This window comes from Petromyzon marinus, chromosome 68 (assembly GCF_048934315.1).
Source record: "Petromyzon marinus isolate PM22_M1 ecotype Great Lakes invasive population chromosome 68, UKy_Petmar_22M1.pri1.0, whole genome shotgun sequence".
Taxonomy (NCBI): Eukaryota; Metazoa; Chordata; class Hyperoartia; order Petromyzontiformes; family Petromyzontidae; genus Petromyzon; species Petromyzon marinus.
In genome coordinates, this window is record NC_133734.1 from 3,856,913 (window position 1) to 3,884,131 (window position 27,219).

Here is a 27,219-nt window from a genome sequence, read left to right on the forward strand (position 1 = left end):
GTGTCTCTATGTGTCTCTATGTGTCTCGTCCATATCTCTCCCCGTGTCTCCACCATGTCTTCCCGTGTCTCCCCGCGTCTCCCCGCGTCGCTCCCATGTCTTCCCGTGTCTCCCCACGTGTCCCCCCGTGTCTCCCCGTGTCTCCCCGCGTCTTCTCGTGCCTCTCCGCGTCTTACCTGGTCTTTCTCTAGAGACAGGGTTTGGTAACCGGTTGAATGTTGGAACTGAATTTTTCCAGCGGCATCCAAAGAGATGACTCTCAACCTACAAAGACAAAGATCCCCCGTATAGCCTCAAACAGACTGTTGGGGCAAGTGCTGTTAGTAGCGAGTAGCAGCGCCTATGAAGGCTACCGGCACTGTGGCACACACAGAGGGGGTAGATGGCCAGCACCACGCACGGCCGCCTTTGTCTCCCCCCCCCAGTGCTAGCGATGTTCACTACACTACCGCTGCACCAGGTACTCATTTGAGGCTGAGTCGACCTAGGGGAGGCCCAGCATTGCTGCAGATAATTGTCACAACCTATGTGCGCGCACGCACAGACAAAACACACGCACACACAGACAAAACACACGCACACACAGACAAAGATACCCCCGTGTAGCCTTAACAGACTGGAGGGGCCACTATTTCAGTGTGTATCTGTGTGTGTACCTGTGTGTGTATCTGTGTGTGTACCTGTGCGTGTCTGTGTGTGTGTCTCTGTGTATCTGTGTGTGTATCTGTGTGTGTATCTGTGTGTGTACCTGTGTGTGTATCTGTGTGTGTATCTGTGTGTGTATCTGTGTGTGTACCTGTGTGTGTACCTATGTGTGTATCCAGAGTCTGAGACCAGGAAAGGCACCGGGCAGAGATGATCTCCCAAGTGAAATGCTGAGGGAGGGTGGCGTTTGTGCACAGAACGCCCTATATGACATCATAACAACAGTCTGGACCACTGGACGGGTTCCGCAGGATTGGAAGGATGCCCTGGTGGTCCCCCTCTTTAAGAAGGGGGACCGCACAGACTGTAACAACTACAGGGGCATCTCATTCCTCAGTGTGCCGGGAAAGGTCCTGGCAAGGATTATTCAGCATCGCCTTGCCAGGCACGCTGAGGAGAGGCTTGCGGCGCCCCAATGCGGAATCAGGAAAGGGCGGTCCTGCACAGATGCCATATTTTCTGTCCATCTGCTACAGCAGAGGTGTAGGGAATTCCAACAAGACCTACATCTCTGCTTTATTGACCTGGTCAAGGCATATGATACCATCAGTAGGCCTGGGCTCTGGGTCGTTCTTCGTGCTTTTGGAGTACCTGACCCTCTGCTCACGATCATTAAGGACCTTCATGATGGTGAGCGGGCCCGGGTAAAACTACGTGGCCGGGAGTCAGAGCCATTCCCTGTACACCTTGGGGTGCGACAGGGATGTCCTCTGGCTCCCACATTATTTAACATCTATTTTGACCACATAGTTCGTGAAGCCTTCAATAGCTGTACCGGGGGAATCTCCATATGGTACAGCTATAATGGGAGGCTGATCGATGCCCGGGTGCGGTCAAGGGATGGCTCCCTATTGCTCAACCACGTTATGTATGCTGATGATTTGGTAATAGCTGCTCAGTCAGAGGAGGAGTTGGAGACGCTGCTGCTGAGACTGGAGCGTGCCACTAAGAGGTGGGGCCTTACCATCAGCCCCACCAAAACTAAGCACCTGCCTGGGTATTTTGTACCATCGGACACTCCACCCCCACAACTCCCGATCGGTGATGGGGCAATTGTGGTGAGAGTGGAGAGTTTCCCATACCTGGGCAGTGTGCTTATGACTGGCTCCAGTTTAACAGCAGAGGTCTCACTCCGAATCAGTCGAGCGGCAATATCTTTTCATCGGTTGCGTAACGCTGTGTGGAAGCTACCTGGTCTGTCGCTCCGCACTAAGCTTCAGGTCTTCTCGGCCACGGTCATTCCCTCCCTTCTCTACGCTTGCAAAACATGGACCCCCCTAATGGAACATCTTCGCCGGTTAGAAACATTTAGGCTGGCCTGCCTACGATCCATCCTGGGTTTAACCAGACTGGATTGTGTGAGGAGCTCACAAATCCTTGAAAGATCTGGGCAAGGTCCCATCGGTGAGCTCCTCCGGCGGGCAAGGCTGCGATGGCTGGGTCATGTAGCCCGCATGCCCAGCCACCGCATGCCGAAACAGCTTTTGTTCGGCCGGATTGAGGGGGCAAAGCAGGCGCGGCACGGGCTAGAGAAGAGATGGAGTGATGTGGTACAGGAGGACGTGGAACTGAGTGGACTTGCCGATGACTGGTACCAGCGGTGTCAAGATCGGCCTTTGTGGAGGAGGCTCGTGAAGGATGCTACTGGGCAGTTGGAGGTAGTCGCCCTCCAACAACAACGGAGGGCGGAGGAGCGACGCTCACAACAACGAGCGGAGCGCCGGGTGGCTAAAGCACAGCAGGTTGGCACAGTAGGGGGCACAGGTGGTGCATCAGCCAGTCATCTCAGTCAGTCGACCTGTGGCACCTGGGTCTGCCCCGTGACCTCCTGCCTGACACTTCACGTGGCCTCAGGGTGCACATAGCCTGGCACAAGCGTCGTGGTGACGTCACCGCCACTTAGTCGCGAATGGCGGTTGTTGTTGTGTGTAGGTGTGTGCTTACGTGTGTGTGTGTATCTGTGTGTGTATCTGTGTGTGTGTGTGTGTATCTACGTGTGTGTGTGTATCTGTGTGTGTGTATCTTGCCTGTAACAGAGTGATCTCGTTGGAGCCAGGCTCACGGCCCCACTGTACTGCTGTGTGTAGGTGTTCCTCTTGAACATGAACAGCCGATTGGAGTAGCTGACCAGCAGGTCCAAGCCAAACGAATAGCCGGTCCACCTCCAGCAGTACTGACAGAGAGACACGGAGACACGGGGACAGAGACACGAGGATGAGAGAGACACGGGGAGAGAGAAACACGGAGAGAGACACGGGGGGAGAGAGAGAGAGACAGTGAGAGAGACACGGGGACACGGGGAGAGAGACATGGGGAGAGAGACACGAGCAGAGAGAGACACGCGGAGAGAGAGTGGGTAAGCGTGTGAGTGAGCGTGTAAGTGAGCATGTGGGTATGTGGGTGAGCGTGTGGGTGAGCATGTGGGCGAGCGTGTGAGGTGAGGAGTCTTACTTCACCGTCTTTGTTCAGCTTCCTTCCGCAACGCAAGCTTTGCCTCTCCAAAGCCTCCAAGTCCAACTCAACCGGCCTGGAGAGAGAGACAGAGAGAAAGACAGAGAGAGAGACAGGGAGAGAGACACGGAGAGAGACAGAGAGAAAGACAGAGAGAGAGACAGGGAGAGAGACAGAGAGAGACAGGGAGAGAGACACGGAGAGAGACAGAGAGACACAGAGAGAGTGATAGAGACAGAAAGAGACAGAGACACGGAGAGAGACAGAGAGAGAGACAAGGAGAGAGACAGAGAGAGAGACAAGGAGAGAGACAGAGAGAGAGACAGGGAGAAAGACAGAGAGACACGAAGAGAGTGATAGAGACAGAGACACGGAGAGAGACAGCGAGAGAGAGACACGGAGAGAGACAGAGAGAAAGACAGAGAGAGAGACAGGGAGAGAGACACGGAAAGAGAGAGCAAGAGACATGGAGATTATGTGTATCCATTTGTGTGTCTATGTATCTGTGTGTGTGTCTGTGTGTGTGTCTGTGTGTGTATCTGTGTGTATCTGTGTGTGTCTGTGTGTGTCTGTGTGTGTGTGTCTGTGTGTGTGTGTATCTGTGTGTGTCTGTGTGTGTGTCTGTGTGTGTGTGTCTGTGTGTGTGTGTCTGTGTGTGTCTGTGTGTATCTGTGTATGTGTGTGTGTCTGTGTATCTGTGTGTGTGTCTGTGTGTGTGTGTCTTTGTGTGTGTCTGTGTGTGTGTGTGTCTGTGTATATGTGTCTGTGTGTGCGTGTCTGTGCGTGTCTGTGTGTGTCTGTGTGTGTGTCTGTGTGTGTATCTGTGTGTGTGTGTCTGTGTGTGTGTGTCTGTCTGTGTGTATCTGTGTGTGTGTCTGTGTGTCTGTGTGTGTGTCTGTGTGTGTGTCTGTTTGTGTGTGTTTACCCCTTGTCTAGGTCTTGCTCCACTCTCAGCATCGTGAGCCACTGAGTCCGGTAGAGCGGCATCAGCCACTCTACACACACACAGACACACACACACAGATACACACACAGATACACATACACACAGATATACACAGACACATACAGACACACACATACACAGAGATACACACAGACACATACACACAGATACACACAGACACATACACACAGACACACATACACACAACAACAACAACAACCGCCATTCGCCACTAAGTGGCGGCGACGTCACCACGACGCTTGTGCCAGGCCACAAGAACACACACCTACACACACACGTAAACACCCACACACATACGTAGACGCACACACGTAAACACAAACACCTACACACACACGTAAACACACACACCTACACACACACACACGTAAACACACACACCTACACACAACAACAACCGCCATTCGCGACTAAGTGACGGTGACGTCACCACAACGTTTGTGCCAGGCCATGTGCACCTTGAGGCCATATGAAGTGTCGAACGCCCGCTGGCAGGAGGTCACAGGGCAGACCCAACTGCCACGGGTCGACTGACTGAGATGACTGGCTGATGCACCACTTGTGCCCCCTACTGTGCCACCTACTGTGCCAATCTGCTGTGTTTTAGCCACCCGGCGCTCCGCTCGTTGTTGTGAGCGTCGCTCCTCCGCCCTCCGTTGTTGTTGGAGGGTGACTGCCTCCAACTTCCCAATAGCGTCCTTCACGAGCCTCCTCCACAGAGGCCGATCTTGACACCGCTGGTACCAGTCATCGGCAAGTCTACTCAGCTCCACGTCCTCCTGTACCACATCACTCCATCTCTTCTCTAGCCCGTGCCGCGCCCGTTTAGCCCCCTCGATCCGGCCGAACAGAAGATGTTTCGGCATGCAGTGGCTGGGCATGCGGGCTACATGACCCAGCCAACGCAGCCTTGCCTGCCGGAGGAGCTCACCGATGGGACCTTGCCCAGATCTTTCAAGGATTTGTGAGCTCCTCACACAATCCAGCCTGGTAAGCCCAGGATGGATCGTAGGCAGGCCAGCCTAAATGTTTCCAACCGGCGAAGATGCTCCATTGAAGGGGTCCACGGTTCGCAAGCGTAGAGAAGGGAGGGAATGACCGTGGCCGAGAAGACCTGAAGCTTAGTGCGGAGCGACAGACCAGGTAGCTTCCACACAGCTTTACGCAACCGATGAAAAGATATTGCCGCTCGACTGATTCGGAGTGAAACCTCTGCTGTTAAACTGGAGCCGGTCAAAAGCACACTGCCCAGGTAGGGGAAACTCTCCACTCTCTCCACAACTGCCCCATCACCGATTGGGAGTTGTGGGGGTGGAGTGTCCGATGGTACAAAATACCCAGGCAGGTGATTAGTTTTAGTGGGGCTGATGGTAAGGCCCCATCTCTTAGTGGCACGCTCCAGTCTCAGCAGCAGCGTCTCCAACTCCTCCTCTGAATGAGCAGCTATTACCAAATCATAGGCATACATAACGTGGTTGAGCCATAGGGAGCCATCCCTTGACCGCACCCAGGCATCGATCAGCCTCCCATTATATCTATACCAAATGGAGTTTCCCCCGGTACAGCTATTGAAGGCTTCACGAACTACGTGGTCAAAATAGATGTTAAATAATGTGGGAACCAGAGGACATCCCTGTCATAACCCCAAGGTGTACAGGGAATGGCTCTGACTCCCGGCCACGTAGTTTTACCCGGGCCCGCTCACCATCATGAAGGTCCTTAATGATCGTGAGCAGAGGGTCAGGTACTCCAAAAGCACGAAGAACAACCCAGAGCCCAGGCCTACTGATGGTATCATAGGCCTTGACCAGGTCAACAAAGCAGAGATGTAGGTCTTGTTGGAATTCCCTACACCTCTGCTGTAGCAGACGGACAGAAAATATGGCATCTGTGCAGGACCGCCCTTTCCTGATTCCGCATTGGGGCTCCGCAAGCCTCTCCTCAGCGTGCCTGGCAAGGTGATGTTGAATAATCCTTGCCAGGACCTATCCCGGCACACTGAGGAGTGAGATGCCCCTGTAGTTGTTACAGTCTGTGCGGTCCCCCTTCTTAAAGAGGGGGACCACCAGGGCATCCTTCCAATCCTGCGGAACCTGTCCAGTGGTCCAGACTGTTGGTATTATGCCATATAGTGCAGTCTGTGCACAACGCCACCCTCCGTCAGCATTTCGCTTAGGAGATCATCTCTGCCCGCTGCCTTTTCTGGTCTCAGACTCCGGATCGCCTTCAGTACAACAGGTACTTCAGCCAGCCACTCACAGGGGGTGACTTCTTCCAATATTTGAGGCACCGCAGCCTCAGCAGGGTCATCCTCACTTTGTGCCACGATGTTTTCCTGGCTGAGGGATTTTCCCTCCCCCAGGACCTCACAGAAATGCTCAGCAAATCTGCAACCCTGCTCCTGAAGGTCGGAGATTGGATCACCGTTTTTTACCCTAATGATGGTAATAAGTGTGGCGCTGCAGGTTACTTTTTTGATGGCGTTAAATAGAGATTTGTGATCGCGGGCCACTGAGGCAGACTCCATCTCCTCAGCAACCCGTGACCACCACCCATCCTTGCAGCGCCTCACGGCTCTCCGAACCTCCGAGCGAAGGCTGCGGTAAGCCTCCTCATTCTCTGACGTGGGATTCTGTAGGCGATGACAGTGGGCCTGTCGCTTTTTCTCAACCATCCTGAACACCTCCTCTGTCAGCCAGAGTCTCTGGGGAGGTCTGGACCGCGTACCCAAAGCAGCCATTGCAGCTGCATGAGTCACAGGCCTAAACCTCGCCCATTTGCCCTCGACATCAGGAGGAGTGGGGGATGATGCCAATCCCAGCCGCAAGCGATGATGAAATTCTCGCTTGCAACTTTCATCAGATAACTGAGACAAGGCCACTTTAGGTTGGAATGGGGTCCTGGGTGTACACCCACCACCGGTGTGGAAGAATGGCAGGCGCATCTTACAGATGACTAGTCGATGGTCAGAGGGCAGACACACACAGACAAAGACACACACACAGACACACGCAGATACACACACAGACAGACACACAGACACACACACAGATACACACACAGATACACACACCAAGACGGGTCTGTCTCTGTGTGTCTCTGTGTCTGTGTGTGTGTCTATCTCTGTGTCTATCTCTGTGTCTATCTCTGTGTCTATCTCTGTGTTTGTATCTCTCTGTGTTTGTGTGTGTCTCTGTGTCTATCTGTATGTGTCTGTGTGTGTCTCTATGTCTATCTGTGTGTGTCTATCTGTATGCGTCTCTGTGTCTATCTGTGTGTGTCTCACCATCCGGTACAAGTCTGTCTCTCTCCACGATGCCGCTAGACGCCAGGTCGTTCAGGACGTGTCTCTGTGTATGTCTCTTGCATCTATCTGTGTCGATCTCTGTCTCTGTGTCTATCTGTATGTGTCTATCTGTGTATGTGTCTATTTGTGTGTGTCTATCCCTGTGTTTCTGTGTGTTTGTGTGTCTCTGTGTTTGTGTGTGTCTCTGTGTCTATCTGTATGTGTCTGTGTGTGTCTCTGTGTCTATCTGTGTGTATCTATCTATGTGTCTATCTCTGTGTTTCTGTGTCTGTCTGTCTGTGTGTCTCTGTGTTTGTGTGTGTCTCTGTGTCTATCTGTATGTGTCTGTGTGTCTCAGTGTCTATCTGTGTGTATCTATCCGTGTGTGTCTGTGTGTCTATCTGTGTGTCTATCTGTGTGTGTGTCTGTGTCTTATCTGTATGTGTCTCTGTGTCTATCTATGTGTGTCTCACCATGCGGTACAAGTCTGTCTCCCTCCACGATGCCGCTAGACGCCAGGTCGTTCAGGAAGTGTCTCTGTGTATGTCTGTGTCTATCTTTGTGTCTATCTTTGTGTCTCTGTGTCTATATGTATGTGTCTCACCATGCGGTACAAGTCTGTCTCTCTCCACGATGCCGCTAGACGCCAGGTCGTTCAGGACGTGCTGCAGTCGAACGCTCCGGAATGCTTGCGCGTACACACGCACACACGCCCTGTCCAGCACCCAACCAGCAGCCGAGGAACCTGACAACCACAACCACCCCAACAACCACCACCATCACCACCACAACAACCACCATCACCACCACCACCACCACCACCACAAAAACCACAATCACCACCACCTCAACAACCATCACCACAAAAACCACCACCACCACTACAACAACCAGTAAACGTAACGACCACCACCACCCCCCCCCCTCTCCCCCCCTCCATCTCCTTCCCTCACCGTCCTCCCTCTGCGCCTTGAGCCAAGCGTCCGTGTCTGTCGCCAGCTCCTTCAGAGAGCCCTCCCACGTGGGGGATACCTGGAGGAACAGCCACTGAGAGACACACACAGATAGACACACACAGATACAGATACAAACACACAGATATACACACACAGATAGACACACAGACAGATAGACACACAGATACAGATACACATACACAGATAGACACACACAGATACAACACGAACAACCGCCAATCGCCACTAAGTGGCGGTGATGTCACCACGACGCTTGTGCCAGGCCATGTGCACCTTGAGGTCACGTGAAGTGTCGAACGCCCGCTGGCAGGAGGTCACGGGGCAGGCCCAGGAGCCACGGGTCGACTGACTGAGATGACTGGCTGATGCACCACCTGTGCCCCCTACTGTGCCAACCTGCTGTGCTTTAGCCACCCGGCGCTCCGCTCGTTGTTGTGAGCGTCGCTCCTCCGCCCTCCGTTGTTGTTGGAGGGCGACTGCCTCCAACTGCCCAGTAGCGTCCTTCACGAGCCTCCTCCACAGAGGCCGATCTTGACACCACTGGTACCAGTCATCGGAAAGTCCACTCAGCTCCACGTCCTCCTGTACCACATCACTCCATCTCTTCTCTAGCCTGTGCCGCACCTGTTTAGCCCCCTCGATCCGGCCGAACAAAAGCTGTTTCGGCATGCGGTGGCTGGGCATGCGGGCTACATGACCCAGCCAACGCAGCCTTGCCAGCCGGAGGAGCTCACCGATGGGACCTTGCCCAGATCTTTCAAAGATTTGTGAGCTCCTCACACAATCCAGCCTGGTTAAACCCAGGATGGATCGTAGGGAGGCTAGTCCAAATGTTTCTAACCCGCGAAGATGTTCCATTTGGGGTCCACGTTTCGCAAGCGTAGAGAAGGGAGGGAATGACCGTGGCCGAGAAGACCTGAAGTTTAGTGCGGAGCGACAGACCAGGTAGCTTCCACACAGCATTACGCAACCGATGAAAAGATATTGCCGCTCGACTGATTCGGAGTGAGACCTCTGCTGTTAAACTGGAGCCGGTCTTAAGCACACTACCCAGGTAGGGGAAACTCTCCACTCTCTCCACAACTGCCCCATTACCGATTGGGAGTTGTGGGGGTGGAGTGTCCGATGGTACAAAATACCCAGGCAGGTGCTTAGTTTTGGTGGGGCTGATGGTAAGGCCCATCTCTTAGTGGCACGCTCCAGTCTCAGCAGCAGCGTCTCCAACTCCTCCTCTGAATGAGCAGCTATTACCAAATCATCGGCAAAAATAACGTGGTTGAGCAATAGGGAGCCATCCCTTGACCGCACCCGGGCATCGATCAGCCTCCCATTATATCTGTCCCAAATGGATATTCCCCCGGTACAGCTATTGAAGGCTTCACGAACTGCGTGGTCAAAATAGATGTTAAATAATGTGGTAGCCAGAGGACATACCTGTCACACCCCAAGATGTACAAAGAATGGCTCTGACTCCCGGCCACGCAGTTTTACCCGGGCCCGTTCACCATCATGAAGGTCCTTAATGATCGTGAGCAGAGGGTCAGGTACTCCAAAAGCACGAAGAACAACCCAGAGCCCAGGCCTACTGATGGTATCATAGGCCTTGACCAGGTCAACAAAGCAGAGATGTAGGTCTTGCTGGAATTCCCTACACCTCTGCTGGAGCAGACGGACAGAAAATATGGCATCTGTGCAGGACCGCCCTTTCCTGAAACCGCATTGGGGCTCCGCAAGCCTCTCCTCGGCGTGCCTGGCAAGGCGATGTTGAATAATCCTTGCCAGGACCTTTCCCGGCACACTGAGGAGTGAGATGCCCCTGTAGTTGTTACAGTCTGTGCGGTCCCCCTTCTTAAAGAGGGGGACCACCAGAGCATCCTTCCAATTCTGCGGAACCTGTCCAGTGGTCCAGACTGTTGTTATGATGTCATGTAGAGCAGTCTGTGGACAAACGCCACCCTCCCTCAGCATTTCGCTTGGGAGATCATCTCTGCCCGGTGCCTTTCCTGGTCTCAGACTCCGGATCGCCTTCAGTACTTCCTCAACAGATGGCACCTCAGCCAGCCACTCACAGGGGGTGACTTCTTCCAATATTTGAGGCACTGCAGCCTCAGCAGGGTCATCCCCACTTTGTGCCACGATGTTTTCCTGGCTGAGGGATTTCCCCTCCCCCAGGACCTCACAGAAATGCTCAGAAAATCTGCAAACCTGTTCCTGGGGGTCGGAGATTGGATCACCGTTTTTTCCCCTAATGATGGTAATAGGTGTGGCGCTGCAGGTTACTTTTTTGATGGAGTTAAATAGAGATTTGTGATCGCGGGCCACTGAGGCAGACCATCTGCTCAGCAACCCGCGACCACCACCCATCCTTGCAGCGCCTCACGGCTCTCCAAACCTCCGAGCGAAGGCTGCGGTAAGCCTCCTCATTCTCTGACGTGGGATTCTGTAGCCGATGACAGTGGGCCTGTCGCTTTTTCTCAACCATCCTGAACACCTCCTCTGTCAGCCAGGGTCTCTGGCGAGGTCTGGACCGCGTACCCAAAGCAGCCATTGCAGCTGCATGAGTAACAGTCCTAAACCTCGCCCACTTACCCTCAACATCAGGAGGAGTGGGGGACGATGCCAACCCCAGCCGCAAGCGATGATGAAATTCTCGCTTGCAACTTTCATCAGATAACTGAGACCAGGCCACTTTAGGTTGGAATTGGGTCCTGGGTGTACACCCACCACCGGAGTGGAAGAATGGCAGGCGCATCTTACAGATGACTAGTCGATGGTCAGAGGACAGATCAGCTCCACGGTAGGTCCGGGTGTCAAAGACATGGGCTCGCATCCGCTGGTCCATCACTATGTAGTCCAGCAGATGTTCTTGCTATCACCCGGCATGCATCCATGATGTTGTGTGGATGCGCCGATGACGGAATAGCGTGTTGGTAATTACAAGCCCATGGGCTGCACAAAAATCTAGCAGCCTCCTACCGTTGTTATTGAGCTGATCTGGCCCATGCCCTCCAATCACTCCAAACCAGGTGCCAGCATCATGACCAACTCGGGCATTGAAGTCACCCAACAAGATGACTCTATCCCGAGGGGCCACTTTAGCCAGCACCTGTGACAGGAGGTCATAGAAGGCATTTGACTCATCGCCTTTGCCTGCATCCCTCCACGGATGTTCGTCTTCAGTGGGGGCATAAGTAACCACGACCACCACTCCTCGCCTCCGGTTGATGGGAAGGCGAGCCCAAAGTAGCCTGGGGCTTACAGCTTCCCACACCTCACCGCCACGCTCCCACGCCCCCTTCATTCTTTTGTTCAAAAGAAGAGCCACACCCTGTTGTTTGGCGGTCTGCTGCCCCGAGTAGAGGACTGTCCACCCCTCATGGTGGCAGGAGCCAGAACCGGTCCACCGGGCCTCCTGAATGCCACAGAGATCCAGGCGGTACCGGTCCTGCTCCCGACAGAGGAGTGGCAGCCTCTTCTCCGCAGTGAGCGTTCAAACATTCCACGTGGCCACCCGAAGTGGCTTTTCATTGTTTCTGGAGGAGCCCCGAGGGTAGAGATTCAATCTCCTGGCTCCGCCAATTGGGGTTTGGTCAGGAGACGTCATAGACGCCTGTCCCCCTGGGGCCTCCGGCACAAGCTTATTAGTTACACACAGACACACACAGACACACAGAGACACACAGAGACACACAGATACACATAGAGATACACACAGAGACACACAAACACACGTAGATACACATAGAGACACACAGATACACACAGAGACACACAGATACAAAGAGACACACAGAGACACACACAGAGACACACAGACACACACAGAGACACACAGACACAGACAAAGATACCCCGAGTAGAAGCGCCTATGAAGGCTACTGGCACTGTGGCACACACAGAGGGGGTGGGTGGCCAGCACCACGCCCGGCCGCCTTTGTCTCTCCCAGTGGCGATGTTTACTACACACCATGGCACCAGGTACTCATTTGAGGCTGAGTCGACCGAGGGGACCAGTTCAGATAATCATATAGTAGTGTAAAGTGTAGTGTATAGTAGTGTATAGTGTATTCTAGATTTGAAACTTTCGTGACTGCAAGGATCCATACTCTTTGGTTCTATTCGATAAAGTCACGTAGGCGTCCATGTACCAGGTGCCTCTGTGGATGTGTAGGCTTTGACTTTAACATAGCTATTTCTGTGACCAGCCATAAGCTGGTCCCTCGGCTGTTTCAATGCTAAATTCTCCTGTTTGATGTGTAAACTCCTTTGTCGGGGTACCTCACTTCTCTCACCCAGCGTTCATTGGAGCTCTGTCATCCCGACAGTTTTGTTCCTTCACCTTAATCCCTCTCACACAGCTTAAAGGCCGTGGTCTGAGCTTGGCTCTGTTTCACTCCAGCGCAGTCTTCGAGACAGTCTGGTCCCGTCACCTGATGAAGGCCGCTTGTGTTGTGGCCGAAACGTCGTGATTTTTGTTGTTTTATTTTTTACCTACGTGACTTTACCGAATAGAACCAAAGAGTATGTATAGTGTATTGTATAGTGGTGTAGTGTATAGTGGTGTAGTCTATAGTAGTGTAGTGTATAGTAGTGTATAGTGTTGTGTTTAATAGTGTATAGTAGTGTTGTGTATAGTACTGTAGTTTATAGTAGTGTTGTGTATAGTTGTGTAGTGTATAGAAGTGTAGTGTAGTAGTGTAGTTTCTAGTGTAGTGTTTCGCAGTAGTGAATAGTAGTGTATAGTAATATATAGTAGTCTATAGTGTAGTATATAGTCGTGTATAGTGTAGTGTATAGTGTAGTGTAGTAGTGTATAGTGTAGTGTATAGTGTAGTGCGTAGTGTATAGTATAGTGTAGTGTATAGTATAGTGTATAGTGGAGTGTGTAGTGTATAATTGGGTGTGTAGTGTATAATTGGGTGTGTAGTGTATAGTGGATTGTGTAGTGTAGTGTATAGTGTAGTGTCAAGTGTAGTGTATAGTGTAGTGTAGTAGTGTATAGTGTAGTGCGTAGTGTATAGTATAGTGTAGTGTATAGTATAGTGTAGTGTATAGTGTATAGTATAGTGTATAGTGTAGTGTATAGTATAGTGTAGTGTATTGTGTAGTGTATAGTGTAGTGTAGTAGTGTATAGTATAGTGTGTAGTGTATAGTATAGTGTGTAGTGTAGTGTATAGTGTAGTGTGTAGTGTAGTGTATAGTATAGTGTGTAGTGTATAGTGTATAGTAGTGTATAGTGTAGTGTATAATGTAGTGTATAGTGTAGTGTATAGTGCAGTGAATAGTGTAGTGTATTGTGTAGTGTATAGTGTAGTGTAGTGCGTAGTGTATAGTGTAGTGTATAGTGTAGTGTATAGTGTAGTGTATAGTGTAGTGTAGTGTATAGTGTAGTGTATAGTATAGTATATAGTGTAGTGTATAGTGGAGTGTGTAGTGTATAGTATAGTATATAGTGTAGTATATAGTAGAGTATAGTGTGTGGTGTATAGTGTAGTGTAGTCACCTTCTTGAGCAGGCTGTAGATGTCCATCTCAACCTGCATGACGAAGAGCTCCGAGGAGGAGACCACCAGGTCCATGAGGTCCACACTGACACAGACAGAGACAGAGAGACACGGACAGAGAGATACACAGAGAGACAGAGAGAGATACACATCACACAGAGAGACACGGACAGAGAGATACACAGAGAGACAGAGAGAGACAGAGAGAGACACGGACAGAGAGACACGGACAGAGAGACAGAGATACACATCCCACAGAGAGACACAGACAGAGAGATACACAGAGAGACAGAGAGAGACAGAGACACAGAGACACACAGAGAGACAGAGAGACACGGACAGAGAGATACACATCACACAGACAGAGACAGAGAGACACGGACAGAGAGATACACATCACACAGAGAGACACGGACAGAGAGAGACAGAGAGACACAGACAGAGAGACACAAACAGAGAGATACACATCACACAGAGAGACACAGAGAGACAGAGAGAGACAGAGAGACACAGACAGAGAGATACACATTACAGAGAGAGACGGAGAGATGCACATACAGAGACAGAGAGACACAGAGACAAAGACACAGAGAAAAAGACAGAGAGAGACACACACACATATATACAGAGAGGGAAATGGAGACAGAGAGAGAGACAAGAAACAGACACAGAGACATAAAGACAGACACAGAGACAGACACAGAGAGAGACAGAGAGATACACATCACACAGAGAGACAGAGAGACATGGACAGAGAGATACACATCACACAGAGAGACACAGAAACAGGTAGAGAGACAGACAGAGAGAGACAGAGACAGACAGAGAGACACAGAGACAGATAGAGAGACAGACATAGAGAGACAGAGATAGAGAGAGAGACAGAGAGAGACAGTCAGAGAGAGACAGAGACATTACACTAAGAACAGCATGTGAAGTGTTGCATGTTCTCTGACGGCAGGTCACAGCACAGACTCTGCAGGTGCCATGGGTTGACTGCTGCTGTGCCAGGCTAGGTGCACGAGGTCACAGGGCAGACCCAGCAGGTGCTATGGGTTGTTCTGCTGCTGTTCTAGGGTCGGTGCACTCAGCTGTGCCAGGCTAGGTGCACCCAGGGGTACCTGATCTCCTTGAGTAGCTCTGTGCTTGGCTGAGTCATCAAGTTGTGGTGGAGCCAAGAAAGACACCTGCACACCCAGTACCACACAGTACCAGTGAGTACCACGCAGTACCAGTGAGTACCACACGGTACCAGTGAGTACATGTATGTGTATACGTGTGTGTTCTGTATGTGTATCTGTATGTGTGTAAGTGTATGTATGTGTGTGTCTGTATGTATGTACATGTATGTGCATACATGTGTATTATGTATGTGTGTCTGTATGTGTTTACGTGTATGTATGTGTGTGTATGTATGTGTGTGTCTGTGTGTGTCTGTGTGTAGTGTAGCGGTTAGCGCGCTGCGCTATGAACCTGGCCACCCGGGTTCGAGTCCCGCTCATGATCAACACCAGTGACGATTATCTGAACCGGTCCCCGGCATCCCCTAGGTCGACTCAGCCTCAAATGAGTACCCGGTGCGGTGTGTAAACATCTCCACTGGGGAGACAAAGGCGGTCGGGCGTGGTGCTGGCCACCCACCCCCTCGTGTGCCATGCCAGCCTTTATAGGTGCTCGCTAACAGCACTTGCCCCTACAGTCTTTGAAGGCTATACGGAGGATCTTTATACGTGTGTGTGGGTAGTGCGTATCTGAATGTACGTGTGTCTGTATGTATGCAAGTACGTGTATACGTGTGTGTGTATCTGTATGTACGTGTGTATGTGTGTACGTGTGCATCTCTTACGAGCTGGCTAGCGCGCTCTGCCCGTAGGTGAGTGCCGCTTGGTGAAATCTGCAGACCAAGCGGCTGGAGAGGCAGTCCTGCATAGCCTCTACACAGCGCTGCATCAGACCCTCCTACTCCACACACACAGACACACACAGATACACAACAACAACCGCCATTCACCACTAAGTGGCGGTGACGTCACCACGACGCTTGTGCCAAGCTATGTGCACGTTGAGGCCACGTGAAGTGTCGAATGCCCGCTGGCAGGAGGTCACTGGGCAGACCCTGCAGGTGCCACGGGTCGACTGAATGAGATGACTGACTGATGCATAACCTGTGCTCCCTACTGTGCCAACTTGCTGTGCTTTAACCACCCGGAGCTCCGCTCATTGTTGTGAGCGTCGCTCCTCCGCCCTCCGTTCTTGTTGGAGGGCGACTGCCTCCAACTGCCCAGTAGCGTCCTTCACGAGCTTCCTCCACAGAGGCCGATCTTGACACCGCCGGTACCAATCATCGGCAAATTCACTCAGTTCCACATCCTCCTGTACCACATCATTCCATCTTTCCTCTGCCGGAGGAGCTCACCGATGGGACTTTGTCCAGATCTTTCAAGGATTTGTGAGCTCCTCACACAATCCAGCCTGGTTAAACCCAGGATGGATGTTTCTAACCGGCGAAGATGTTCCATTAGGGGGGTCCACGTTTCGCAAGCATAGAGAAGGGAGGGAATGACTGTGGCCGAGAAGACCTGAAGCGTCGTGCGGAGCAACAGACCAGGTAGCTTCCACACAGCGTTACGCAACCGATGAAAAGATAATGCAGCTTGACTGATTCGGAGTGAGACCTCTGCTGTTAAACTGGAGCCGGTCATAAGCACACTGCCCAGGTATGGGAAACTCTCCACTCTCTCCACAACTGCCCCATCACCAATTGGGAGTTGTGGGGGTGGAGTGTCCGATGGTAGTTTTGGTGGGGCTGATGGTAAGGCCCCACCTCTTAGTGGCAAGCTCCAGGTTCAGCAGCAGCGCCTCAAACTCCTCCTCTGAGTGAGCAGCAATTACCAGATCATTGGCATACATAACATGGTTGAGCAATAGGGAGCCCTCACTTGACCGCACCAGGGCATCGATCAGCCTCCCACACAGGTATACACACACAAATACAAAGATCTCCCATATAGACTTAACAGACTATAGGGGCAAGTGCTGTTAGCGAGCACCTATTAAGGCCAGCACGGCACACAAGGAGGTGGGTGGCCAACACCACGCCCGGCCGCCTTTGTCTCCCCAGCGGCGATGTTTACACATCGCACCAGCTACTCATTTGAGGTTGAGTCGACCTAGGGGAGGCCCAGGGCCAGTTCAGATAATCGTTACTGGTGTTCGCCGTGAGCGGGAATCCAATCCGGGTCGCCAGGTTCGTAGCGCAGCGCGCTAACCGCTACACACACGCACAGATACACACACAGATACGCACACATCCATGATCTATGTGTATCTGAGCATATGTATGTGCGTGTATGTATATGTATGTGTTTGATTCTGTGTATATATGCATATGTATGTGTGTGTATGTGTGTGTATGTGTGTATCTCAAGAGCTGCAGTAGGCTGGCCACATCCAGCAGTGGCATGGCTCACTGTGTGTATGTATGTTTGTATGCATATATGTGTGTGTGCATGTGTGTGTATGTATGGGTGGCTAAAGCACAGCAGGTTGGCAAGTAGGGGGCACAGGTGGTGCATCAGCCAGTTATCTCAGTCAGTCGACCCGTGGCACCTGGGTCTGCCCCGTGACCTCCTGCCAGCGGGCGTTCGACACTCCACGTGGCCTCAAGGTGCACATGGCCTGGCACAAGCGTCGTGGTGACGTCACCGCCACTTAGTGGCGAATGGCGGTTGTTGTTGTTGTGTATGTGTGTGTGTATACATGTGTATGTGTGTGTATCTGTATGTGTGTATGTATCTCACGAGCTGGAGTAGGCTGGCCATGGCCAGCAGTGGCATGGCTCACTGTGTGTATGTATATGTGTATATGTATATGTGTGTGTGTATGCATGTGTATGTGTGTGTGAAAGTGCATGTGTGTATCTGTGTGTATCTCACGAGCTGGAGTAGGCTGGCCACAGCCAGCAGTGGCACGGCTCGCTCCGTCTGGATGAGGACATCATCCCGGTACAGAGACCCAAATGCCGTCTGGAGCGCTGCGCGCACACAGACAAAGGTCCACCGGGTAGCCTTCAACAGGGCTGCAGGGGCAAGTGCTGTGAGTAGCACCTGGCAAAGGAGTTGAGCCTATGGGTGTCTCAGTGTTGAGTCTATGGGTCTCAGTGTTGAGTCAGTAGATATCTTAGTGTTAAGTGAATCTATGGGTGTCTCAGTGTTGAGTCTATGGGTGTCTCAGTGTTGAGTCTATGGGTGTCTCAGTGTTGAGTCTATGGGTGTCTCAGTGTTGAGTCTATGGGTCTCAGTGTTGAGTCAATAGATATCTTAGTGTTGAGTGAGTCTATGGGTGTCTCAGTGTTGAGTCTATGGGTGTCTCAGTGTTGAGTCAATAGATATCTTAGTGTTGAGTGAGTCTATGGGTGTCTCAGTGTTGAGTCTATGGGTGTCTCAGTGTTGAGTCAATAGATATCTTAGTGTTGAGTGAGTCTATGGGTGTCTCAGTGTTGAGTCAATGGGTGTCTCAGTGTTGAGTCTATGGGTCTCAGTGTTGAGTCAGTAGATATCTTAGTGTTGAGTGAGTCTATGGGTCTCAGTGCTGAGTATATGGGTGTCTCAGTGTTGAGTCAGTAGATACCTTAGTGTTGAGTGAGTCTATGGGTCTCAGTGCTGAGTCTATGGGTGTCTCAGTGTTGAGTCTATGGGTGTCTCAGTGTTGAGTGAGTCTATGGGTCTCAGTGTTGAGTCTATGGGTGTCTCAGTGTTGAGTCTATGGGTGTCTCAGTGTTGAGTCTATGGGTGTCTCAGTGTTGAGTCTAAGGGTGTCTCAGTGTTGAGTCTATGGGTGTCTCAGTGTTGAGTCTATAGGTCTCAGTGTTGGGTCAATAGATATCTTAGTGTTGAGTGAGTCTATGGGTGTCTCAGTGTTGAGTCTATGGGTGTCTCAGTGTTGAGTCTATGGGTGTCTCAGTGTTGAGTCAATATATATCTTAGTGTTGAGTGAGTCTATGGGTGTCTCAGTGTTGAGTCTATGGGTGTCTCAGTGTTGAGTCTATGGGTCTCAGTGTTGAGTCGGTAGATATCTTAGTGTTGAGAGAGTCTATGGGTCTCAGTGCTGAGTCTATGTGTGTCTCAGTGTTGAGTCAGTAGATATCTTAGTGTTGAGTGAGTCTATGGGTCTCAGTGCTGAGTCTATGGGTGTCTCAGTGTTGAGTCTATGGGTGTCTCAGTGTTGAGTGAGTCTATGGGTCTCAGTGTTGAGTCTATGGGTGTCTCAGTGTTGAGTCTATGGGTGTCTCAGTGTTGAGTCTATGAGTGTCTCAGTGTTGAGTCTATGGGTGTCTCAATGTTGAGTCTATGGGTGTCTCAGTGTTGAGTCTATGGGTGTCTCAGTGTTGAGTTTATGGGTCTCAGTGTTGAGTCTATGGGTGTCTCAGTGTTGAGTCTATGGGTGTCTCAGTGTTGAGTCTATGGGTGTCTCAGTGTTGAGTTTATGGGTCTCAGTGTTGAGTCTATGGGTGTCTTAGTGTTGAGTCTATGGGTCTCAGTGTTGAGTCTATGGGTGTCTTAGTGTTGAGTCTATGGGTCTCAGTGTTGAGTCTATGGGTGTCTCAGTGTTGAGTCTATGGGTGTCTCAGTGTTGAGTCTATGGGTGTCTCAGTGTTGAGTCTATGGGTGTCTCAGTGTTGAGTCTATGGTTGTCTCAGTGTTGAGTTCATGGGTCTCAGTGTTGAGTCTATGGGTGTCTTAGTGTTGAGTCTATGGGTCTCAGTGTTGAGTCTATGGGTGTCTCAGTGCTGAGTCTATGGGTGTCTCAGTGCTGAGTCTATGGATGTCTTAGTGTTGAGTGAATCTATGGGTCTCAGTGTTGAGTCTATGGGTGTCTTAGTGTTGAGTCTATGGGTCTCAGTGTTGAGTCAATGGGTGTCTTAGTGTTGAGTCTATGGGTCTCAGTGTTGAGTCAATGGGTGTCTTAGTGTTGAGTCAATGGGTCTCAGTGCTGAGTGAGTCAATGGGTGTCTTAGTGTTGAGTTTATGGGTCTCAGTGTTGAGTCAATGGGTGTCTTAGTGTTGAGTCTATGGGTCTCAGTGTTGAGTCAATGGGTGTCTTAGTGTTGAGTCTATGGGTCTCAGTGTTGAGTCAATGGGTGTCTTAGTGTTGAGTCTATGGGTCTCTATGGGTGTCAGTACTGAGTGAGTCAATGGGTGGTTCAGTGCTGAGTAAGTCTATGAGTGTCTCAGTGCCGAGCGAGCGAGCCAGAGAGCCTCCCACCTTCCACGTCGATGGCCGCGTCCGGGATCTGCAGGGTCACCTCCTCGGCGCTTGACTCCTTCCACGAGCCGCTGAACATGCTGCCAAAGTACGGTGACTGCAGCGCACAGACACAAAGACCCCCACCACCACCCCCCACAGCGTAGCCTTAGCAGCACCCCTTGCGATTCCGGCAACAAAACGCGTCAAGACGTTAAAAACCGCCTAAGCTTCCCCTTTGGTCCACAACGCAGGTATTTTTTTTTGGGGGGGGGGGGTAGTTTAGATCGCGTAAAGCGTACAAACGTCGTGTCGTCAAACCCCCGCCACCCGACGCGGCCGATTAGCAAGGGTTGTATCACTTAAACAGAACGTTGCCGATTCGTCACTAGTACAGCACTAGCACATAGTGTAGTGTGTAGTGGTGTAGTGTGTGGTGTAGTGTATAGTAGTGTATAGTAGTGTATATTAGTGTATAGTGGTGTAGTGTATAGTAGTGTAGTGTATAGTGTAGTGTTATTAGTGTAGTGTATGGTGCAGTGTATAGTAGTGCAGTGTATAGCAGTGTATAGTAGTGTATAGTGTAGTATACTAGTAACGACTTGGCCACGTTCTGTTTTCGTGACATTTACCCTTACTCACTAGCTGTGTCGGGTGGTGGCAGGTTCAACGACACAACATTTATATATTCACGCGATTCAACCCCCCCAAAAAAAAACGTACTGTGGATATCTCTCGCGTAAGCCTCCTACGTGTTAAGAATCCTTGCTGTAGGAATCCTGTTGCTGCATTAACCCGCACTGTACTTGTGGCGAACCGTGCAAAATAAATAAAAAACACGCTCCGATAATAATAATATATGATGGCATTGTCTTTGAGCCTGTTTTATATGCCGGGAAAGGGTAAAACCCATTGTTGCATTTTCATGCCGGCACGAAAGGTCCCATATTCTTAACAGACCTGTCAGGGAAAGTGCCGTTAGCGAGTAGCAGCAGCAGCAGCGCCTATGAAGGCTACCGGCACTGTGGCACACACAGAGGGGGTGGGTGGCCAGCACCACGCCGGGCCGCCTTTGTCTCCCCAGTGGCGATGTTTAATCCACGCCATGGCACCAGGTACTTATTTGAGGCTGAGTCGACCTATAAAAGGCCCAGGATCGCTTCAGATAATCGTCACCGGTGTTGGTGGCTGTGAGCGGGAATCGAACTCTGGTCGCCGGGTTCGTTGCACAGCGCGCTAATCGCTACACTACTACTCCCGACACGAATGCAGACAGACACACACACACATAAAGACACAGACACACACACAGACACAAAGACAAAGATCCCCCGTATAGCCTTAACAGACTGTAGGGGCAAGTGCTGTTAGCGAGCACCTATGAAGGCCGAAACGGTACATGAGGGGGTGGGTGGCCAGCACCACGCCCGACCGCCTTTGTCTCCCTAGTGACGATGTTTACACACCGCACCAGGTACTCATTTGAGGCTGAGTCGACCTAGGGGAGGCCCGGGACCGGTTCAGATAATCGTCACTGGTGTTGGCCGTGAGCGGGAATCGAACCCGGGTCGCCAGGTTCATAGCGCAGCGCGCTAACCGCTACACTATCACTCCCCACACAGACACACACACAGACACACACACAAACAGTTCACCTGGCACAAGTAAATCTTGTGCAGGTTCCACGTTTGTCCCAGAGCCGTGATCTTGATGTCGCTGTTCTCCCCGTGGAGGAAGAGAGTCTTGTATATGTATACAGAGGTACAGCGGGACCTCTTCCTGTACATACAAAGACAAAGATCCCCCGCATAGCCTTAACAGACTGTAGGGGCAAGTGCTGTTAGCGAGCACCTATTAAGGCCGGAACGGTACACGAGGGGGTGGGTGGCCAGCACCACGCCCGACCGCCTTTGTCTCCCTAGTGGCAATGTTTACACACCGCACCAAGTACTCATTTGAGGCTGAGTCGACCTAGGGGAGGCCCGGGACCGGTTCAGATAATCGTCACTGGTGTTGGCCGTGAGCGGGAATCGAACCCGAGTCGCCAGGTTCATAGCGCAGCGCGCTAACCGCTACACATACACAGACATATATACACAGATACATACACACAAGATATGCATACAGAGATATGCACAGAGATACATACACAGAGACACCTACACGGAGATACACGGAGAAAAACAGAGAGATACACAGATATACAGAGATACACATGGACACATACAGAGACCCACAGACTCACTTCTACACAGAGACCCACAGACTCACTTCTACACAGAGACCCACAGACTCACTTCTACACAGAGACCCACAGACTCACTTCTACACAGAGACCCACAGACTCACTACTACACAGAGACCCATAGACTCACCACACAGAGACCCACAGAGTCACCACACAGAGACACACAGACTCACCACACAGAGACCCACAGAGTCACCACACAGAGACCCACAGACTCATCACACAGAGACCCATAGACTCACCACACAGAGACCCATAGACTCACCACACAGAGACCCATAGACTCACTACTACACAGAGACCCATAGACTCACCACACAGAGACCCACAGAGTCACCACACAGAGACCCACAGAGTCACCACACAGAGACACACAGACTCAGCACACAGACCCATAGACTCATCACACAGAGAACCATAGACTCATCTCAAATAGACCCATAGACTCACCACACAGAGATCCATAGACTCATCACGCAGAGATCCAAAGACTCATCACACAGAGACCCATAGACTCACCACACAGACACCCACAGACTCATCACACAGAGACCCACAGACTCATCACACAGAGAACCACATACTCACCACACAGAGACCCATAGACTCGTCACGCTGAGACCCACAGACTCATCACACAGAGACCCATAGACTCATCACAAATAGACCCATAGACTCACCACACAGAGATCCATAGACTCATCACGCAGAGACCCATAGACTTATCACACAGAGACCCACAGACTCACCACACAGAGACCCATAAACTCATCACGCAGAGACCCACAGACTCATTACAAATAGACCCATAGACTCACTACTACACAGAGACCCATAGACTCACCACACAGAGACCCACAGAGTCACCACACAGAGACACACAGACTCACCACACAGAGACACACAGACTCACCACACAGAGACACACAGACTCATCACACAGAGACCCACAGACTCACCACACACATACCCATAGACTTATCACACAGAGACCCATAGACTCACTACTACACAGAGACCCACAGAGTCACCACACAGAGACACACAGACTCACCACACAGAGACCCATAGACTCACCACACAGAGACCCACAGAGTCACCACACAGAGACACACAGACTCACCACACAGAGACCCATAGACTCACCACACAGAGACCCATAGACTCACCACACAGAGACCCACAGACTCACCACACAGAGACCCATAGACTCACTACTACACAGAGATACACAGACTCACCACATAGAGACCCACAGACTCACCACACAGAGACTCACAGACTCACCACACAGAGACCCATAGACTCATCACACAGAGACCCATAGACTCATCACACAGAGACCCATAGACTCACCACACAGAGACACATAGACTCATCACACAGAGACACATAGACTCACCACACAGAGACCCATAGACTCACCACACAGACTCACCACAGAGACACACAGACTCACCACACAGAGACCCACAGACTCATCACACAGAGACCCATAGAGTCATCACAAATAGACCCATAGACTCACCACACAGAGACCCATAGACTCACCACACAGAGACCCACAGACTCACCACACAGAGACCCATAGACTCACCACACAGAGACCCATAGACTCACCACACAGAGACCCACAGACTCAGCACACAGAGAACCACAGACTCATCACACAGAGACCCATAGACATCACACAGAGCCCCAAAGACTCACCACACAGAGACCCATAGACTCACCACACAGAGACCCACAGACTCACCACACAGAGACCCATAGACTCACCACACAGAGACCCATAGACTCACCACACAGAGACCCATAGACTCACCACACAGAGATACACAGACTCACCACACAGAGACCCACAGACTCACCACAAAGAGACGCACACTCACCACACAGAGACCCATAGACTCATCACACAGAGACCCACAGACTCACCACACAGAGACCCACAGACTCACCACACCGAGACCCATAGACTCACCACACAGAGACCCACAGACTCACCACACAGAGACCCATAGACTCACCACACAGAGACCCATAGACTCACCACACAGAGACCCATAGACTCACCACACAGAGACCCATAGACTCACCACACAGAGACCCATAGACTCACCACACAGAGACACACAGACTCACCACACAGAGACACAGACTCACCACACAGAGACACAGAGACTCATCACACAGAGACCCACAGACTCACCACACAGAGACCCACAGACTCACTACTACACAGAGACCCATAGACTCACCACACAGAGACCCATAGACTCACAACTACACAGAGACCCATAGACTCACCACACAGAGACCCACAGAGTCACCACACAGAGACACACAGACTCACCACACAGAGACACACAGACTCATCCCAGAGACCCACAGACTCACCACACAGAGACACACAGACTCACCACACAGAGACTCACAGACTCACCACACAGAGACCCATAGACTCATCACACAGAGACCCATAGACTCATCACACAGAGACCCATAGACTCACCACACAGAGACACATAGACTCATCACACAGAGACACATAGACTCACCACACAGAGACCCATAGACTCACCACACAGAGACACACACTCACCACAGAGACACACAGACTCACCACAGAGACCCACAGACTCATCACACAGAGATCCATAGACTCATCACAAATAGACCCATAGACTCACCACACAGAGACCCATAGACTCACCACACAGAGACCCACAGACTCACCACACAGAGACCCATAGACTCACCACACAGAGACCCATAGACTCACCACACAGAGACCCACAGACTCAGCACACAGACAACCACAGACTCATCACATAGAGACCCATAGACATCACACAGAGACCCATAGACTCACCACACAGAGACCCATAGACTCACCACACAGATACCCATAGACTCACCACACAGAGACTCATAACACCGAGACCCACAAAACGCAATATCTCCCACGTCAACCCGCGAAACCCACTCGCTCGTGACGACGACGCTTTAAAACACATATAAACAGTTATATTAAAAACTATAAACGTAAATATTCATAAGTAAAAAAAAAATCCCCGTAGACAAGGCCGAAGCCCACGGCCTCGGCTAGCGCCACCTGCGGGGTCCCCGCGGCTCCTCCTCCGCCTCCGACGAGTCCGACTCGGGGTCTCCCCCGGGCTCGCGGAGCCTCCGCGGTCGTGGCCTCTTCCGCTTGCGGCCACACTCGCAGCCGCCTCCGCCGCCGCCGCCGCCGAGACGCTCGCGGAAAGCGGCGGCGATGTTGCCCATCAAAGCGAGTTAAAGGTTTATTTTCAAATTGTTGTTGTTTCAATTTAAAAAAATAAGTTTAAAAAAATTAACAAAAAAATTTAATCTCCTCAGCGGTTTAGGCCGCGTCTCCGGCCGCCATCTTGGGTAGGGGGTGTGTAGGGGGGTTTGTAGGACGGCCTCAGTGCGCATGCGCGTTACATACAGACACAGACAAAGGCCCCCAGGTAGCCTCCTGCAGGGCTGTAGGGGCAAGTGTAGTGTTAAATACAGACAAAGGTCTCCCAGGTAGCCTCCTGTAGGGCTGTAGGGGCAAGTGTGGTGTTACATACAGACAAAGGTCTATACTCTTTGGTTCTATTGGGTAAAGTCACGTAGGTAAAAAATAACAAAAATCACGACGTTTCGGCCACAACACAAGCGGCCTTCATCAGGTGAAGGGACGAGACTGTCTGGAGGACAGCGCTGGAGTGAAAAAAGCCACGCTCAGATCACGACCTTTAAGCTGTGTGAGAAGAAACAAAGCGCCTTGACAAAGGAATTAGCATATAATTTAGCATTGAAATGGCTAATTGAAATAGCTAAGTTAAAGTATACACATCCGCAGAGGTACCCCTTGACAAAGGAATTAGCATAGAATTTAGCATTGAGATAGCTGAGTGATTAGCTTGTAACTGGTCACAGAAATAGCTATGTTAAAGTTAGAGCATATACATTCACCGAGGCACCTAGTACAAATCAAACAGGAGAATTTAGCGAAACACAACCACGCTCAGACCGCGGACCTTTAAACTGTGTGCGAGCAAACAAGGTGTCCTGACAAAGAAATTAGCATAAAAAATAGCATTTGATTGGCCTATTGATGGTGTGAAAAGGGAATTTATAAGAGCTGCGAAAGTTTGGGGTACCACTACTTGAAAAATATACTGTACCATTGAAATTAGTTTAATGTTTAGTTCGATTTAGAACCTCTTTAAACTAATTTCAATGGTACAGTATATTTTTCAAGTAGTGGTACCCCAAACTTTCGCAGCTCTTATAAATTCCCTTTTCACACCATCAATAGGTAAACTCCCCCTCCCCCCCCCCCCCGCGCCAAACGGCAAGTCCACCGGCACGTACACCACCTCTTTTCTAAAATCGGCCAATCAAATGCTATTTTTTATGCTAATTTCTTTGTCAGGACACCATGTTTGCTCGCACACAGTTTAAAGGTCCGCGGTCTGAGCGTGGTTGTGTTTCGCTAAATTCTCCTGTTTGATTTGTACTAGGTGCCTCGGTGAATGTATATGCTCTGACTTTAACATAGCTATTTCTGTGACCAGTTACAAGCTAATCACTCAGCTATCTCAATGCTAAATTCTATGCTAATTCCTTTGTCAAGGGGTGCCTCTGCGGATGTGTATACTTTAACTTAGCTATTTCAATTAGCCATTTCAATGCTAAATTATATGCTAATTCCTTTGTCAAGGCGCTTTGTTTCTTCTCACACAGCTTAAAGGTCGTGATCTGAGCGTGGCTTTTTTCACTCCAGCGCTGTCCTCCAGACAGTCTCGTCCCTTCACCTG

At 50.9% G+C, this 27,219-nt stretch overlaps 1 protein-coding gene across 2 annotated transcripts in view; it reads right to left on the reverse strand.

The window, feature by feature from the left end:
- The window catches only part of GMCL1 (germ cell-less 1, spermatogenesis associated), a 29,323-nt gene extending 3,476 nt beyond the window's left edge, over positions 1 to 25,847 (reverse strand). Inside the window, exons 1-13 of one of the 2 annotated variants that reach the window (XM_076054781.1) lie at positions 25,500 to 25,842; positions 21,789 to 21,912; positions 20,155 to 20,251; positions 17,826 to 17,923; positions 15,737 to 15,849; positions 15,012 to 15,077; positions 13,891 to 13,975; positions 8,363 to 8,456; positions 8,014 to 8,154; positions 4,082 to 4,151; positions 3,157 to 3,232; positions 2,733 to 2,878; positions 177 to 264 (exon numbers count right to left, since the gene is read on the reverse strand). In XM_076054781.1, coding sequence (XP_075910896.1) covers positions 177 to 264; positions 2,733 to 2,878; positions 3,157 to 3,232; positions 4,082 to 4,151; positions 8,014 to 8,154; positions 8,363 to 8,456; positions 13,891 to 13,975; positions 15,012 to 15,077; positions 15,737 to 15,849; positions 17,826 to 17,923; positions 20,155 to 20,251; positions 21,789 to 21,912; positions 25,500 to 25,672 — 1,371 coding nt within the window. In that variant the 5' untranslated portion in view covers positions 25,673 to 25,842. Of the gene's footprint in view, positions 1 to 176; positions 265 to 2,732; positions 2,879 to 3,156; positions 3,233 to 4,081; positions 4,152 to 8,013; positions 8,155 to 8,362; positions 8,457 to 13,890; positions 13,976 to 15,011; positions 15,078 to 15,736; positions 15,850 to 17,825; positions 17,924 to 20,154; positions 20,252 to 21,788; positions 21,913 to 25,499 lie in introns of both variants that reach the window. The other variant, XM_032978804.2, reaches the window with a different exon arrangement.
- Between the last annotated feature and the right edge of the window lie 1,372 nt (positions 25,848 to 27,219).